This window comes from Mobula hypostoma, chromosome 17, assembly GCF_963921235.1.
Source record: "Mobula hypostoma chromosome 17, sMobHyp1.1, whole genome shotgun sequence".
Taxonomy (NCBI): Eukaryota; Metazoa; Chordata; class Chondrichthyes; order Myliobatiformes; family Myliobatidae; genus Mobula; species Mobula hypostoma.
In genome coordinates this window covers 69,846,691-69,861,582 of record NC_086113.1, presented here as the reverse complement: position 1 = coordinate 69,861,582, position 14,892 = coordinate 69,846,691, and the positions used below count along the sequence as shown (strand labels likewise).

Genomic DNA, 14,892 nt, shown 5'->3' with positions numbered 1-14,892 from the left:
AGAAAGTAAGGAGGCATGGGATCCAAGGGGACCTTGCTTTGTGGATCCAGAAGTGGCTTGCTCACAGAAGGCATAGAGTGGTTGTAGATGGGTCATATTCTGCATAGAGGCTGGTGACCAGTGGCGTGCCTCAGGGATCTGTTCTGGGACCCTTACTCTCTGTGATTTTTATAAATGACCTGGATGAGGAAGTGGAGGGATGGGTTGGTAAATTTACTGACGACACAAAGGTTGGAGGTGTTGTGGGTAGTGTGGAAGGCTGTCAGAGGTTACAGCGGGACATTGATAAGGATGCAAAACTGGGCTGAGAAGTGGCAGATGGTGTTCAACCCAGATAAGTGTGAGGTGGTTCATTTTGGTAGGTTAAATATGATGGCAGAATATAGTATTAATGGTAAGACTCTTGGCAGTGTGGAGGATCAGAGGGATCTTGGGGTCTGAGTCCATAGGACACTCAAAGCTGCTACACAGGTTGACTCTGTGGTTAAGAAGGTATACAGTGCATTGGCCTTCGATCGTGGGATTTAGTTGAAGAGCCAAGAGGTAATGTTGCAGCTATTTAGGACCCTGGTCAGACCCCACTGGGAGTACTGTGCTCAGTTCTGGTCGCCTCACTACAGGAAGACGTGGAAACGATAGAAATGGTGCAGAGGAGATTTACAAGGATGTTGCTTGGATTGGGAAGCATGCCTTATGAAAACAGGTTGAGTGAACTTGAGCACGAGGAATTCTGCAGATGCTGGAAATTTAAGCAACACACATCAAGGTTGCTGGTGAACGCAGCAGGCCAGGCAGCATCTTTGTCAGACGAAGGGTCTCGGCCTGAAACATGGACTGTACCTGTTCCTAGCGATGCTGCCTGGCCTGCTGTGTTCACCAGCAACTTTGATGTGTGTTGAGTGAACTTGGCCTTTTCTCCTTGGAGCGATGGAGGATGACAGGTGACCTGATAGAGGTGTATAAGATGATGAGAGGCCTTGATCATGTGGATAGTCAGAGGCTTTTTCCCAGGGCTGAAATGGCTAACACGAGAGGGCACAGTTTTAAGGTGCTGGGGAGTAGGTACAGAGGAGATGTCAGGGGTAAGTTTTTACGCAGAGTGGTGAGTGTCTGGAATGGGCTGCCAGCGGCGGTGGTGGAGGCGGAAACGACAGGGTCTTTTAAGAGACTCCTGGATGGACACGTGGAGCTCAGAAAAATAAGGGGCAATGGGTAAGCTTAGGTAGTTCTAAGGTAAGGACGTGTTCGACACATGGTGGGCCGAAAGGCCGGTATTGCGCTGTAGGTTTTCTATGCTTCTATGGATAGATATACGGGAATTTTGGAAACCCATGGCTTAATTAGGGAGAGTCAGCGTGGCTTTGTGTGGGTCAAGTCGTAGCAACTTAATGAGTTTTTTGACAAGATGAGAGAGATTGATGAGGGTAGGGCAGTGGATGCTGTCCACATGGATTTTAGTAAGGCGTTTGACGAAGTCCCTCATGGGTGGCTAATCCAGAAGATTAAGATGCATGGGCTCCACGTCAAATTGGCTATTTGGATTCAGAACTGACTTTACTCATAGGAGACAGTATTGTGGTCAAAAGGGACTCATTTGAGCTGATGCTCTGTAACTAATGGAGTTCCACAGGGGTCTGTGCTGGGAGCTCTGCTGTTTGTCATGTATAGGAATGACCTGGATGAAAATGTAGATGGCTGGGTTAGTAAATTTGCGGAATATACCAACACTGGTGGATTTGTGGAGAGTGTAGAAGACTGGCAGAGAATAGAGTGCAAAATAGATCAGATGCAGATATGGGCAGGGAAATGTGAGATGGTGTTTAACCCAGATAAATGTGAGGCCAATAATAGGAGACAATTCACTGTTAAGGGTTGTCCCATCCCGAAGGTAGGCTTGGGGTGGGTGAGGTCCTGTCCTGAGGGTAGTTGTGGTGGGGAGAGGGGTGCCCTGTCTGGGGGAGGGGGTGTGTGTGTGTCCCAAGGGTGGGCGTGGGGAGGGTGGGGTTGTGTCCTGTCCCGAGGGTGGGCTTGGGTCCAACATATGCGGGTGATATTAAACCTGACTCTGATTGTGATTTTGAATTGTTAAAACTCAGAGGGCTCTGGACCAAGTGTTAGTACGTTAAGTCAAGTCAAGTTGCTTTTTATTGTCATTTTGACCATAAGCTGCTGGTACAGTACACAGTAAAAACGAGACAGTGTTTTTCAGGACCAAGGTGCTACATGAAACAATATAAAAACTACACTGAACTACGTAAAACAACACAAAACTACACTAGACTACAGACCTACCCAGGACTGCATAAAGTGCACAAAACAGTGCAGGCATTACAATAAATAATAAACAAGACAATAGGCACAGTCGAGGACAAATTACAATATAATAATAAATGATGTAGATGTCAGTCTAGACTCTGGGTATTGAGGAGTCTGATGGCTTGGGGGAAGAAACTGTTACACAGTCTGGTCGTGAGAGCCCGAATGCTTCAGTACCTTTTGCCAGATGGCAGGAGGGAGAAGAGTTTGTATGAGGGATGCGTGGGGTCCTTCACAATACTGTTTCCTTTACGGATGCAGCGTGTGGTTTAAATGTCTGTCATGGCGGGAAGAGAGACCCGATGATCCCTTCAGCTGACCTCGCAGTAGGGTTGGTACAGATGGATATTTAATGTTGTTTCTGTGCTTCATAACTGAGTCCAGTGGTACCATTGCAAATGGCCTTTTCTTTCTTCTTGAATTAACAGGTTTAATTATGGACTGCATATTAGATCATGATATCAACTAGTCGCAGCAGAGACATTGAGCGGCGAGCTGAATACCTGCGAGCTGACCAGTGTGTCCCTCCCCCCTCCAGTGACAGCTCGATGGATAGGATCTGGTTCATCAAAGATGGTTGTGGGCTGGCCTGTGTCATTGTAACCTGGATGCTGATTTTCTATGCAGAGTTTGTGGTGATTTTTGTAATGCTCATCCCTGGAAAAGATTTGGTGTACAGTATCGTAAATGGGATTATCTTCAATGCACTGGCTTTCCTTGCCTTGGCTTCTCACTCTAGAGCCATGCTGACAGATCCTGTAAGTCTCTCATTATCTCAATAACTGATTGCTTTTGGGACTGAATGACTAAATTTGAATATATTGCAAGCCTCAGCTGGCTTTTCCTGGATCCCATTATGTCTAAAAATACTAAATATAAAGCTTTGGGTACTGTCTATTTTTAAACTGACAGTTAAAAAAATTAGAATTGTTTAATATTAAACAGAAGTGCTTGAAATACTAAGCTGGTCAGGTCATATTTGAGGGAAGGAAAACAGGGCACCCTCCCAAGACTATGGTCAACACGCTGCTGGAAGACAGCGGCGCGGCTAATGTAGATGAACTGAACACACTGATGAGGGAGAGGGAGAAGTGGAGAGTCCGTCATCGTGCCTGACGTCGGCCTCCTAGGCCTGAGTCGACATAGTAGTAGTCATAGTAAAACAGGCCAAGGATCCTTTGAAGAGATCGTTTGAGAGAGACAGCATCTTGTTCGGTAGTGGGGGAGTTGTATCCCATGGGATGTAACTAGGGTGACCGCTGGGGGGTAAGTGAATGGGGGCAGTTAGAAAATGGGAACATAGACAAAACAAATGAAAAAAAAATTGTGTTAACTTTTTCATTTCCCACTGATGTGGCCTGACTTAATGACTATTTCCTACAATTTCTGTTTTAGCTTTATATTTCCAGCAGATTTAAATTTGTTTCTGTCTATTAAAATGTTGTCCCACATAGCAGTAATTTGCTGTTTGCCCTCCAGTGCCCAGTCAAGGTAGGAGTTTTGGAACATACTGCGTTGATTTATAACTCTGGATTTGGGTTTTGCACCTCTGAGAACAAGGACATGCAATTATAGAGTAATTGCATCATACAACATAGAAACAGGCCTTTCCAGCCCACTTCATCTGTTCTGTTATCAATACTAATCCAATGTGCGTACATTTCATGTTTTGTGTCCTAAGTTTGAAATTCTGTAATTTATCTGCCACTACCACACCACCTCTGGCATCTCATTCCTGATAATTGCCACCTAGTATGTGTAAAGCTTGCCCTTCAGATCTTTAAATTTCTCCCTTCTCACCTTAAACCTGTGCTCTCCCATTCTAAATCCTGCCCACAAGAATTATAAGTAAACTATCTATAGTTTTAGTAGTCTCTGTAAGGTCACCGTTCAGCCTCCTATATTACAGTGAGAATGGGCCCAGCCTTTCCAATCTTCCCTTCGAACTACCATACTCAGAAATCCGAGTGAATTCCTCCTGTACTCTGTAGGCAGCATAACATGTGGTGTAATGAGAACTCTGCACAGTATCATAGCTGTATAACCAATGCTTTGCACAACTGCAACAGATATCTTGACTCGTACTTGATGTCTTGGTGGAAGTATGGTTTCTTCACTACCCTAGCAATGTGTGTCACTACTTTCAGCAAGCTATGGGCATATCCTGTAGTGTCTCTATATTAAAATTGCAAAGGTCTCTGTCATTTTTATTGCCCTGCAGAATTTGACTTATTTTGATGCACTATTTCACACTTTTCTAGATTAAATTCCACTCAACTTTCAGCTTATCCTGCTGTATTCTTAGACTATCTTCTTCACCATTATAACCCCACCAACTTTTGTGTGGCTCGAAATCTTGCCAATTATAACCTCCATTTTTACTCGTTTATTTTACAGTTGCAAGAAAAAGTTGTGAATGCTTTTGCAATTGCTTAGTTTTTTGCATTAGTTACTCAGAAAATTTGATCTGATCTTCATCTAAGTCGCAGTAATAGACAAACACAATCTGCCTCAACTAATAACAGACGAACAATTGTATTTTTCATGACTTCATTGAACATGTTATTTAATCATTCATAGTCTAGGCTGGAAAAAGTATGTGAATTCTTGTATTTCATATCTGGTAAAACCTTTTTTTAGCAGCAATAACCTCCACCAAATGTCTCCTGTAGTTGCTGATCAGACTTGCACAATGGTGAGGAGGAATTTTAGTCCGTTCCTCCATACAAATTTTTCAGTTCATCAATATTTTGGGATACCTTGCATGAACAGCAATCTTCAGTCATGCCGTAGGGTCTCAATCTGGACTCTGCCTTCCAAAGCACTAATTTTCTTCTTTTTAAACCATTCTGTTGATTTCCCCTTGTGTTTTGGATCAGTTGCTTGTTGCATCATCCAACTTCTATTACGCTTCAGGTGATGGACTGCTACTCTGACATTCTCCTGTGAAATATCTTGATACAATTTTGAATTCATTGTTCCATCAATGATTGCAAGCTGCCCAAGCCCTGAGGCAACAAAGCAGCCCAAATCGTGACGCTTCTTCCACTGAGCTTCACGGTTGGGATAAAGTGTTGGTGTGCAGTGTCCTTTTTCTTCCAAACATTTCTGCCAAAAAATTTCAACTTTTGTCTCATCTGTCAACTGAACTTTGTCCCAGAAGTGTTGTGGAGCATCCAAGTGGTATTTTGCAAGCTATCTGTGACTTCTACATACATTCTGTCATGGATCATGTCATTCACACCCTAAGGCCGCCTCAAAGAGAATTATTGCTTCTAAGATATTGTTGTGAGGAAGATAGAAAAGGCATATCAGAAAGACAATGTCATGATAATCCTTGGGGATTTTAACATGAAAATGGATTGGGGAAACCAGGTCAGTACTAGAGCTCGAGAGAGAATTTGGAGAATGTCTTAAGGGATGGCTTTTTATAGAACAGCTTGTTGTTCAGCCCACTAGGAGATTGGCTGTGCTAGATTGGGTGTAGTGCAATGATCTGGAGGTGTTAAAGAGAGCTTAAGGTTAAAGAACCCTTAGGGAACAGTGATCACAATATGATCGAGTTCACATTGAAATTTGAGAGGGGAAAAAGTAAAATCCAATGTGTTGGTATTTCAGTGGAATAAAGGAAATTACAATAACATGAGAGGGGAACTGGCCGAAGTTGACTGGAAAGGGACATTTGCAGGAAGGACAGTAGAGCAGCAATGGCTGGAGTTTCTGCGAAAAATGAGGGAAGTACAAGACAGATATATTCCAAGTAAGAAGAAATTTTCAAAGGGAAGAAGGACACTACCTTGGCTGACAAGTGAAGTCAGAGCCAAAGTAAAAGCAAAAGAGAGGGCATACAAGGAAACCAGAGCTAGTGGGAAGATAGAGGATTGGGGAGCTTTTAAAAATTTGCAGAAGGAAACAAAGAAGGTCATTCGGAAAGAAAAGATAAGTTATGAGAGGAAGTTGGTGACTAATGTCAAAGAAGATACTAAAAGCTTTTTTAAGTATTTACAGGAAGATTGTTCCCGATGTTGGGGAAGTCCAGAACGAGGGGTCACAGTTTAAGGATAAAGGGGAAGCCTTTTAGGACCAAGATGAGGAAAAACTTCTTCACACAGAGAGTGGTGAATCTGTGGAATTCTCTGCCACAGGAAACAGTTGAGGTCAGTTCATTGGCTATATTTAAGAGGGAGTTAGATATGGCCCTTGTGGCTGAAGGGATCAGGGGGTATGGAGAGAAGGCAGGTACAGGGTTCTGAGTTGGATGATCAGCCATGATTGTACTGAATGGCGGTGCAGGCTCGAAGGGCCGAATGGCCTACTCCTGCACCTATTTTCTATGTTTCTATAACAGCAGGGATGTGATGTTAAGGCTCTGTAAGGCGCTCGTGAGACCACACATGGGAGTATTGTGTGCAGTTTTGGGTTCCTTATTTTAGAAAGGATATATCGATATTGGAGAGGGTTCAGAGAAGATTTATGAGAATGATTCCAGGAATAAAAGGATTACCGTATGAGGAACGTCTGGCAGCTCTTTGGCTGTATTCCCTGGAGTTCAGGAGAATGAGGGGGGATCTCCTAATAACATTCTGAATGTTAAAAGGCCTGAACAGATTAGATATGGCAAAGTTATTTCCCGTGGTAGGGGATTCTAGGACAAGAGGGCTTGACTTCAGGATTGAAGGATGTCCTTTTGTAACAGATGTGGAGAAATTACTTTAGTCAGAGGGTGGTAAATCTGGAATTTGTCCATAGGTGAGTGCAAGGCTTGGGAGATGGTGTCAGCCATGGACGTGTTTCACCAGTAGATAAATTGCAATGTACAAAGGCTGTCTGGGTGGCTGGAGTTAAACCAGCCTCACAAAGCACTTCTTGATGGTGGCTGTCAGAGCTACCCGGCAGTAGTTGTTAAGGCACCTTGCCTTTCTAGGTACTTGGGTGATACTGGTCTTAAAGCAATGGGCACCTCAGATTGATGTAAGGAAAGGTTAAAAATGTCTGGAAATAACCCTGCCAGCTGATCTGCACAGGATGTAAAGACACAGCCAGTAACTCCATCTGGACGGGATACTCCTCACGGGTTCGTTCTCAGGAAGATGGACCTGAAGTTTGCAGTGGTGACTGGATACAGGCACATTGAAGGTTATCAGGGCAGGTGAAATTCCATTCCCCTTCTGCTCAAATCATACATAGAAGGTATTAAGATAATTGGGAAATAATATGCTATTATCTGTGATCTTTAGAATTAGGTTGTGCAGTATCAACTCAATTTGTGCTCCTATTTAATCTATTTGAGAAATTGGTGCTTTTGCAAGCAGGTTGAAGACTGTTACTTGATCTTCCTGCAATTGATTAACCATTGAGCTATGCTTAATTATTTAAATTCTGTTGAGTAACCTACACTACATCTTAATCTGTAGCATTCCTTTTAAATTGGGTCAGCTTGCCTGAGGAACTATCTTGCATGCCAATAACTATTTTGTATATAGTAGCGCAAACACGAGGAAATCTGCAGATGCTGGAAATTCAAGCAACACGCACAAAATGCTGGTGCTGCTGATGAAGGGGCTCAGCTCAAAACATCGACTGTACCTCTTCCTATGGATGCTGCCTGGCCTGCTGCGTTCACCAGCATTTTGTGTGTGTTGCTTGTATATACTAGCTCTGCTTACTATAGTAATTGTAAATATATTATTGATTGATTGATTCCTGGGATGAGGGTGGACTGAGTAAGCTTGCTTCTGAGTTTTAAAGGAAGAAATAAACTGAGTCAAGACTTTTAGGATTGACAGGGTTGTTGAGAGGCTTCCCCCTCTGGTAGTCTGTGAGCCAGGAACCCCAAATTTGGGCCACCAGTACCACCTGGGGGGAATAATTCTTACAGTGATTTTTGGCAAAGTCTGCACCCTCTAGTGCTAGAAAATATGTGGTAGCATTGCAGCGGTGGTAGCTTTCTGTGTGTCCCAAGAATCTACTATCACTGAAAATGCGGAAGCCTCTTCACCATGAAGAGAGACGGAGAGACTCTGAAAAGGAAAGCATTACTGATGAAGCTGGTGAGAATACCTGTACATCAAAAAGGCCATGTAGGAGATCTTCATCAGAAGCAAGGGGGTATGATCAAATCTTCATTTTTTTGTAATACGGTGAACTTTCTGAAGGGCTCCAAGTCACGTGAAAAGCTTACACAATTTGTACAACTCAGAGCTGACCGAACACTACGAGAATCTGCAAACCAAAAGGAAGGTGAGAAGATTCTAGCGGTAACAAGCAGAGACATAGTTGCTGCAGAGGCCCACTATCATGTTTCATGCTGTAAGGATTATACCAGAATCAAGAAAAAGGAACCTGAGTACAAAGAGAATGACGATGAGACAGATGGTGATGAACTGTATAAAAGGATTGAAAGGGAAGCCTATAAAGACCTTTTCAAGTATATCAGAACTGATATCATACCCAGCAAAATGATTGTACACATCACTTCTTTGGTCATGAAACTTGAATCTTTCATGCTATCTGGTGGAGTTACACTCCTGCAAGATTCTACAAGGAAGCACCTTCGTAGGAAACCGGAATCTGAGCTGGGCAATTCAGTAGATATATTTCCAGATGACAAAGGAAAATTATTAATGGTTTCTGGAAGTGTATCGTTAAGGGACATTGTCTTGGAAAATCAAACTCTACAGAGGGAACTCAAAGTTTGGAGGGCCAAGGCAACCAATTTCGACAAGATCATAGATCAGACTTCATCACATATCAGATCAATCACTAGACAGGAGATGACTGTGACTCCCTGGCCATTCCATCCATCTGATGTGAAAGATAGTGCTGATACCTCCATACCGGATCAACTAGAGTGGCTTCGTGTTTGACTGCTCACTGGACATCCTGACACCAAGACTCAAACACAGAGGGTCACTGCTCTGGTTCAGTCATTTAGTCTGGACATAGTATATGCTGTGACATGTGGTCAACATAAACCACCAAAGCACCTTCTACTTCCTTACGCAGTAAAAACACTGACGGGTAACACTGAGCTCATCCAAACAGTGAACAGGCTTGGGCATGGGGTGTCTTGCTCCCAACTTGAAGAGAACGACACTGCTCTGTGTCTCCAAAAGCTGGCAACAGCCTCCAACCAGAGAGTTGTGCTTCCGGCCTCCATCAAGCCTCATGTCTTCACCAATTTTGCATGGGACAATATCGATAGACTTGAGGAAACTCTTACTGGAAAGGGTACATCACATAGAGTCAATGGCATAGTGGTACAGGCCAATGTCTATGGACCACATCTGCCAAGAGCTGAGCTTCCAAACATTGAGAAACTGAAGCAGAGATCAGTCACCATTGAGGACCAAGCACTGGAAGTATATATAGCAGGTGCACGTGTGGGCCCAACCAGGGAACACTGTGTCCAGGAAACCAAGGAAACTGCTTCTCTTGCCTGCAAGAAGAACCTGGTGTGGACATTGCAAGGCAAACAGATCCAGAGAATCAGACAATCCCAAGCTGGACTGGTTTTAATATCAGCACCAGGGACCAAGAACCAGTCTCACAAGATATTGTTGGGTATCTGCCAACCATCAATTCACCAGCCACAGAGTTGACCACAGTATTTGAAATCCTGAACCAATCAGCGCTCATCAGGAAGGAACTTCATCGAGAAACAATTGTGGTAGTCATGGATCAAGCACTCTATGCAAAAGCCACTGAAATTGCCTAGAAGCACAAAGAGCACTTCTCCAACATTCTTCTCAGGACCATATTATTTTTTATGCCTTCGCCATCCTAGGGAAGCGATTTCGGGATGCTGGTCTAAAGGACGTATGCATAGAGGCTGAAATTGTCGCAGAAGGGTCCATCGATGGAGTCCTTGATGGTAAACACTACAATTGTGCTGTCAGGGTCCACAAGTACATCGATGAAACACTGATGAGACTCACATGGGCAGAGTTCACACCGTGGGTTGAGGACAACGTTCCAGAGAGGAGTGGGATGATCAAATCATTCTTAGACCATGTGAAAGACATGACCAGTGACTTGAACCAACAGAAGTTGAACAATCTGCTGCAAAGTCCACTCTTAGCTGAGCTGATAACTCTGTGGACAGACTTTCTGGAACACCTCTGTCACAACAATGGAGAACTCTGCTACAGTGGTTGATGGAATGAACTTGGTCCAAAGAGTGAAAGGTGATCAAGTTATTTTCAGAGATGTTGCCACAACAATTCTGGGTACGGCTTCGAGGGAAGGCAGTCAGAATATCAGAACAGATGTTGTGTTCAACACATACAAGGAGAACTCTATCAAGAATAGTGAAAGATCTCTACGGGGTGAAGAGATTGGTCATGAGTTGCAAGGTATCACAGGCACACAGATGGTGAGGCAGTGGAGGAGCTTCCTGACCAAAGTCAGTAACAAAAATAGTCTCATTAGCTTCATAGTCGATGAATGGAGGAAGGCGGAGTACAGAGCAAAGCCACAGGAGAAGATTCTGTATGCAACTGTGAATGACAAATGTTACAGAATCACATCTCAAGACAGTGAGGAGGTGTCAGCTCTTCAGTGTCGACAAGAAGAAGCAGATGGCCGTCTACTTCTCCATGCTGCCCATACCACAAGAGAGGGATATCAGTCTGTAGTGATCTGCTCAGAAGACACACATCTTTAGCATTTTGTGACGAGATTGAGGCCCCATTGTTCCAGAAGTATGGCACTAGAACCCATACAAGGCTTGTAGACATCAGGAAGGTTGCTGCCACTGTTGGTGTAGAGGTTTGTAGGGCTCTCATCGGGTTGCACGCATACACAGGATGTGACATTGTAACCGCTTTTGCAGGCAAAGGGAAGACAAGTGCCCTAAAACTTCTGACCAGCAACAGGGAAACTCAGGACACATTCTTAGAGTTGGGTCAGGAATGGGACCTCTCCCCAGACCTGATGGACAAACTGGAGGCATTTACATGTCTCCTGTATGCCCCAAAAGCATCGACCACCAAGGTCAATGAGCTCAGGTATCACCTTTTCTGTGCCAAAAAAGGTGAAATTGAAAGTCATCAACTCCCACCATGCAAGGACTGCTTAACAAAACATGCACAGTGAGCCAACTACCAGGCTGGTATACGGAGAAGATGTTTGGAGAAGGACCCACAAGTGCCAAGCCCTGTTGGCAGAGGATGGAAGATGGAGAGAGAAGAGGAAGCTGAACAGTTGGTGGTGCACTGGATGGAAGGCCAGTCAGCACCCGATGCCGTCCTGGATCTACTGGCCTGTAACTGTCCAAAAAAATGTTCACTCCCAAGATGTCTGTGTGTTGCAAATGGCCTCAGGGGTACTGACATGTGTAGACTGGCAGACTGTGAGAACCAGGCATCCACCTCAGAGAGTGTGGAAAGTTCAGGTGAAGATGTGGAAGACGTGGAAAATTATTATGAGGTATGGAGAGCAGTCTGATTAAATATATTCATTTTACAACCAAATGGGGCCTAGATTATGGCTGTGTGGAACCCCCACATTTGAATTATTGGACTGTAATTCTATACGCTATGACAAAAGCTTTAGATTGTTTTGATACAACAATATGGAAAATATCATGACATTGATAAAACTCCAGAAATCTCTCCAAATGAGGTTTTTTACTTGTGTTGGGGGGGGGGAACAGTGTCACATTTTCAGCTGTACTGTTGTTAATATGGAATACATACAAAAAGTGATTACTACAAATCCATGTGATTAATTGTGTCCTAGGGTTTTTATTGACTTTTCCAAAATAAACAACAGACAAATACAGGTGGCCCCCGTTTTCCGAACATTCGGTTTACGACACCTCGCTGTTACAGAAGACCTACATTAGTTACCTGTTTTCACTAACAGAAGGTGTTTTCACTGTTACAAAAAAAGGCAGCGCGTGAAAAAAGACAGCGTGCGAAAAAAGGCAGCGCACGCCCGAACAGCCACGTTCTTCCCCTGGAACTGCATTCTAGCCGGTACTGCTTAAACACGTGCTTTATCTCGATTTATTTTGTGCATCCATTAGCAAGATGAGTTCTAAGGAATCGGAAAAGCCTAAAAGAGCTCGTAAGCGTCTTACACTTAGCGTAAAACTAGACATAATTAAGCGTTTCAATCGTGGTGAACGAAGTAAGGACATTGTCCGTGCATTGAACTTGCCTGCGTTCCACCATTCGCACTATTTATACGCAGAGAGAAAGACTTTTGAAAGCTGCCGATGTTACTGTTGGTTCTGCTCGTAGCAAGGTGGCCAGAACGCACACAGCACATCTTTTAAAAAAAAAGGCGAAATAAACAAGCTAATTAATTAGGTGCCGCCTGGCACGTAAATGTCGGCCCAGATCAGAGACGATTGCCGATTGCGTCAGGTGCTTATTTGTATAAGCAAGTGTTTAACTGTGACGGAACTCGAATTTATTGGAGTCTTCCCGTTTCTGATAAGTGAAACTACACTGTACATACATTATTTCTACTTTATATAGGCTGTGTATTTATCATATCATTCCTGCTTTTACTATATGTTACTGTTATTTTAGGTATTATGTATTATTTGGCATGATTTTGTAGGTTATTTTTTTGGGTCTGGGAACACTCAAATTTTTCCCATATTAATAAATGGTAATTGCTTATCCACTTTAAGACATTCCGGCTTATGAACCGTTTCATAGGAATGCTCTACCTTCGGATGGCAGGGTAAACCTGTACAATCTATTTATTGACAATCGATTGTCTATTTATGGTTATAGAGCCATGAAATTCTATCTCTTGTGAATGTTATTGACTTTTCAAAACTGAGGTTAAGTGGTTTCTGGGCACTTGGTGAACATTGTAGAGCTGGGACAAAGATAATTTATCTGTGACTGACTGATGTAAAAGAGGTCAAATGGGTAAATTACCCTATTTCTAGTTCTTCCAGTTCTTGTTTCAGATTTCCTACTTCTGCAGTGTTTTTGTGCTCTGATCTCTTGTGTCTCCCTCTTAAGAGGTTGCCCAGCTATAATCCAGAAAACAGCCTTCTGAAGAGAAGACAGTAAAGAATGTGAATTGTGGTTCTCTTTTTTTTGTTTGTTTGCTTTGTGGAATTAAATTGCTCCTTCTGAATGCATTTGACAGTATTAAACAGAAGTATATAGAGTAGTCCATGATTGACAAATAGTTATGAATAAGAAAAATATTTTGGGATCTAAATAAACTTGGCAACTTTATTCTGTTCATTTCACTTCGTCTGTTTCTAGGCCAAAATAATATCCTATATCCTTTTTCAATACAGGTTACCCCGCCATCCGAAGGTAGAGCGTTCCTATGAAATGGTTCGTAAGCTGGAATGTCGTAAAGCAAAGAAACAATTACCACTTATTTATATGGGGAAAATTTGTGAGCGTTTGCAGACCCAAAAATAACCTACCAAATCGAGCTAAATAACATACAAAACCTAAAATAACAGTAACATATAGTAAAAGCAGGAATGATATGATAAATACACAGCCTATATAAAATACTTCTCTACATTCATTGCCGCACTGTTCTCCATAGCGAAAATCTCACGCAAGCGCTCTCGGCAGAAACACTCTCTCCAGTAACCTTTAAACGATGAAGCTGCCAAGTCATATCAAATAACACATAAAAATACACAGCCTATATAAAGTAGAAATAATGTATGTACAGTGTAATATCACTTACCTGAATTAGGAAGTCAGCGCCGAGCACATTGATGATGGTGTGTTAGGCTGAGTTGTCGGAGGTTGGGGAGGTGCAGTGGCCCCCACCCTCCAAGCCGCCAACCAATACTGATCCGCGAAGCATGCAGGGGTACAGTGGTAGCCGGGAGGCACCCAGCACATCTTTAAGAAAAAAGGTGAAATAAACAAGCTAATTAATTAGGTGCCGCCCGGCACGTAAATGTCGGCCCAGATCAGAGGCGAAGCAGTTGACAATCGCCTCTGATCTGGGCTGACCTTTATGTGCCAGGTGGCACCTAATTAATTAGCTTGCTTATTTCGGCTTTTTTCTTAAAGATGTGTTGGGTGCATCCTGGCTACCACTGCATTCTCCGCGGCCCAGGGATTGGGGTGGTGGGACACTGGGGTGTCATCTCATCATCGTCTGTTTCCTTCAGGGCAGGCAGGTCATCTTCTTCTATGTCTGCCTGCCTCGATGTCGAAGGTCGAGGTTCGTCGTCTGCTGTGGCTGATGTGGAAGGCTTGAAAAACGACAGTATGCTTGACTGCTTAGCCTTGCGCATTTTTCTATCGTAACAGTTCTTTGTAAGCACTCAAACCATCCTGCAAATATGCCCTAAACCTACATACCCTTTCAAAATTAAAGTCGTACTTTATCATTGCAGCAGTTAATCTCACACAGTTGCTGCAATTTAGTTCCTGGACGACTTCACTTTCGGTCCATTCGCTACTGCATTCAGTTTCGATTGTTATCCTTTCCTCTTCCAATTGCATCAGCACTTCATCTACCAGTTCTTGGTCATGGGATGCCAAAACCTCTTCAACAACATGTTCGTCAGCTTCCACAAGCCAAACTCACTTAGTCCTTACTTCGTTCACCACGATCAAGACG

The 14,892-nt window shown here is 43.3% G+C and overlaps 1 protein-coding gene across 4 annotated transcripts in view; it reads left to right on the top strand.

Moving 5' to 3' along the window:
* The window catches only part of LOC134358107 (palmitoyltransferase ZDHHC3), a 117,971-nt gene that overhangs the window by 4,939 nt on the left and 98,140 nt on the right, over window positions 1–14,892 (top strand). For all 4 annotated transcript variants that reach the window (XM_063070101.1, XM_063070100.1, XM_063070103.1 and 1 more), the window contains one exon: window positions 2,745–3,074. In XM_063070101.1, coding sequence (XP_062926171.1) covers window positions 2,772–3,074 — 303 coding nt within the window. In that variant the 5' untranslated portion in view covers window positions 2,745–2,771. The remainder of the gene's footprint in view (window positions 1–2,744; window positions 3,075–14,892) is intronic.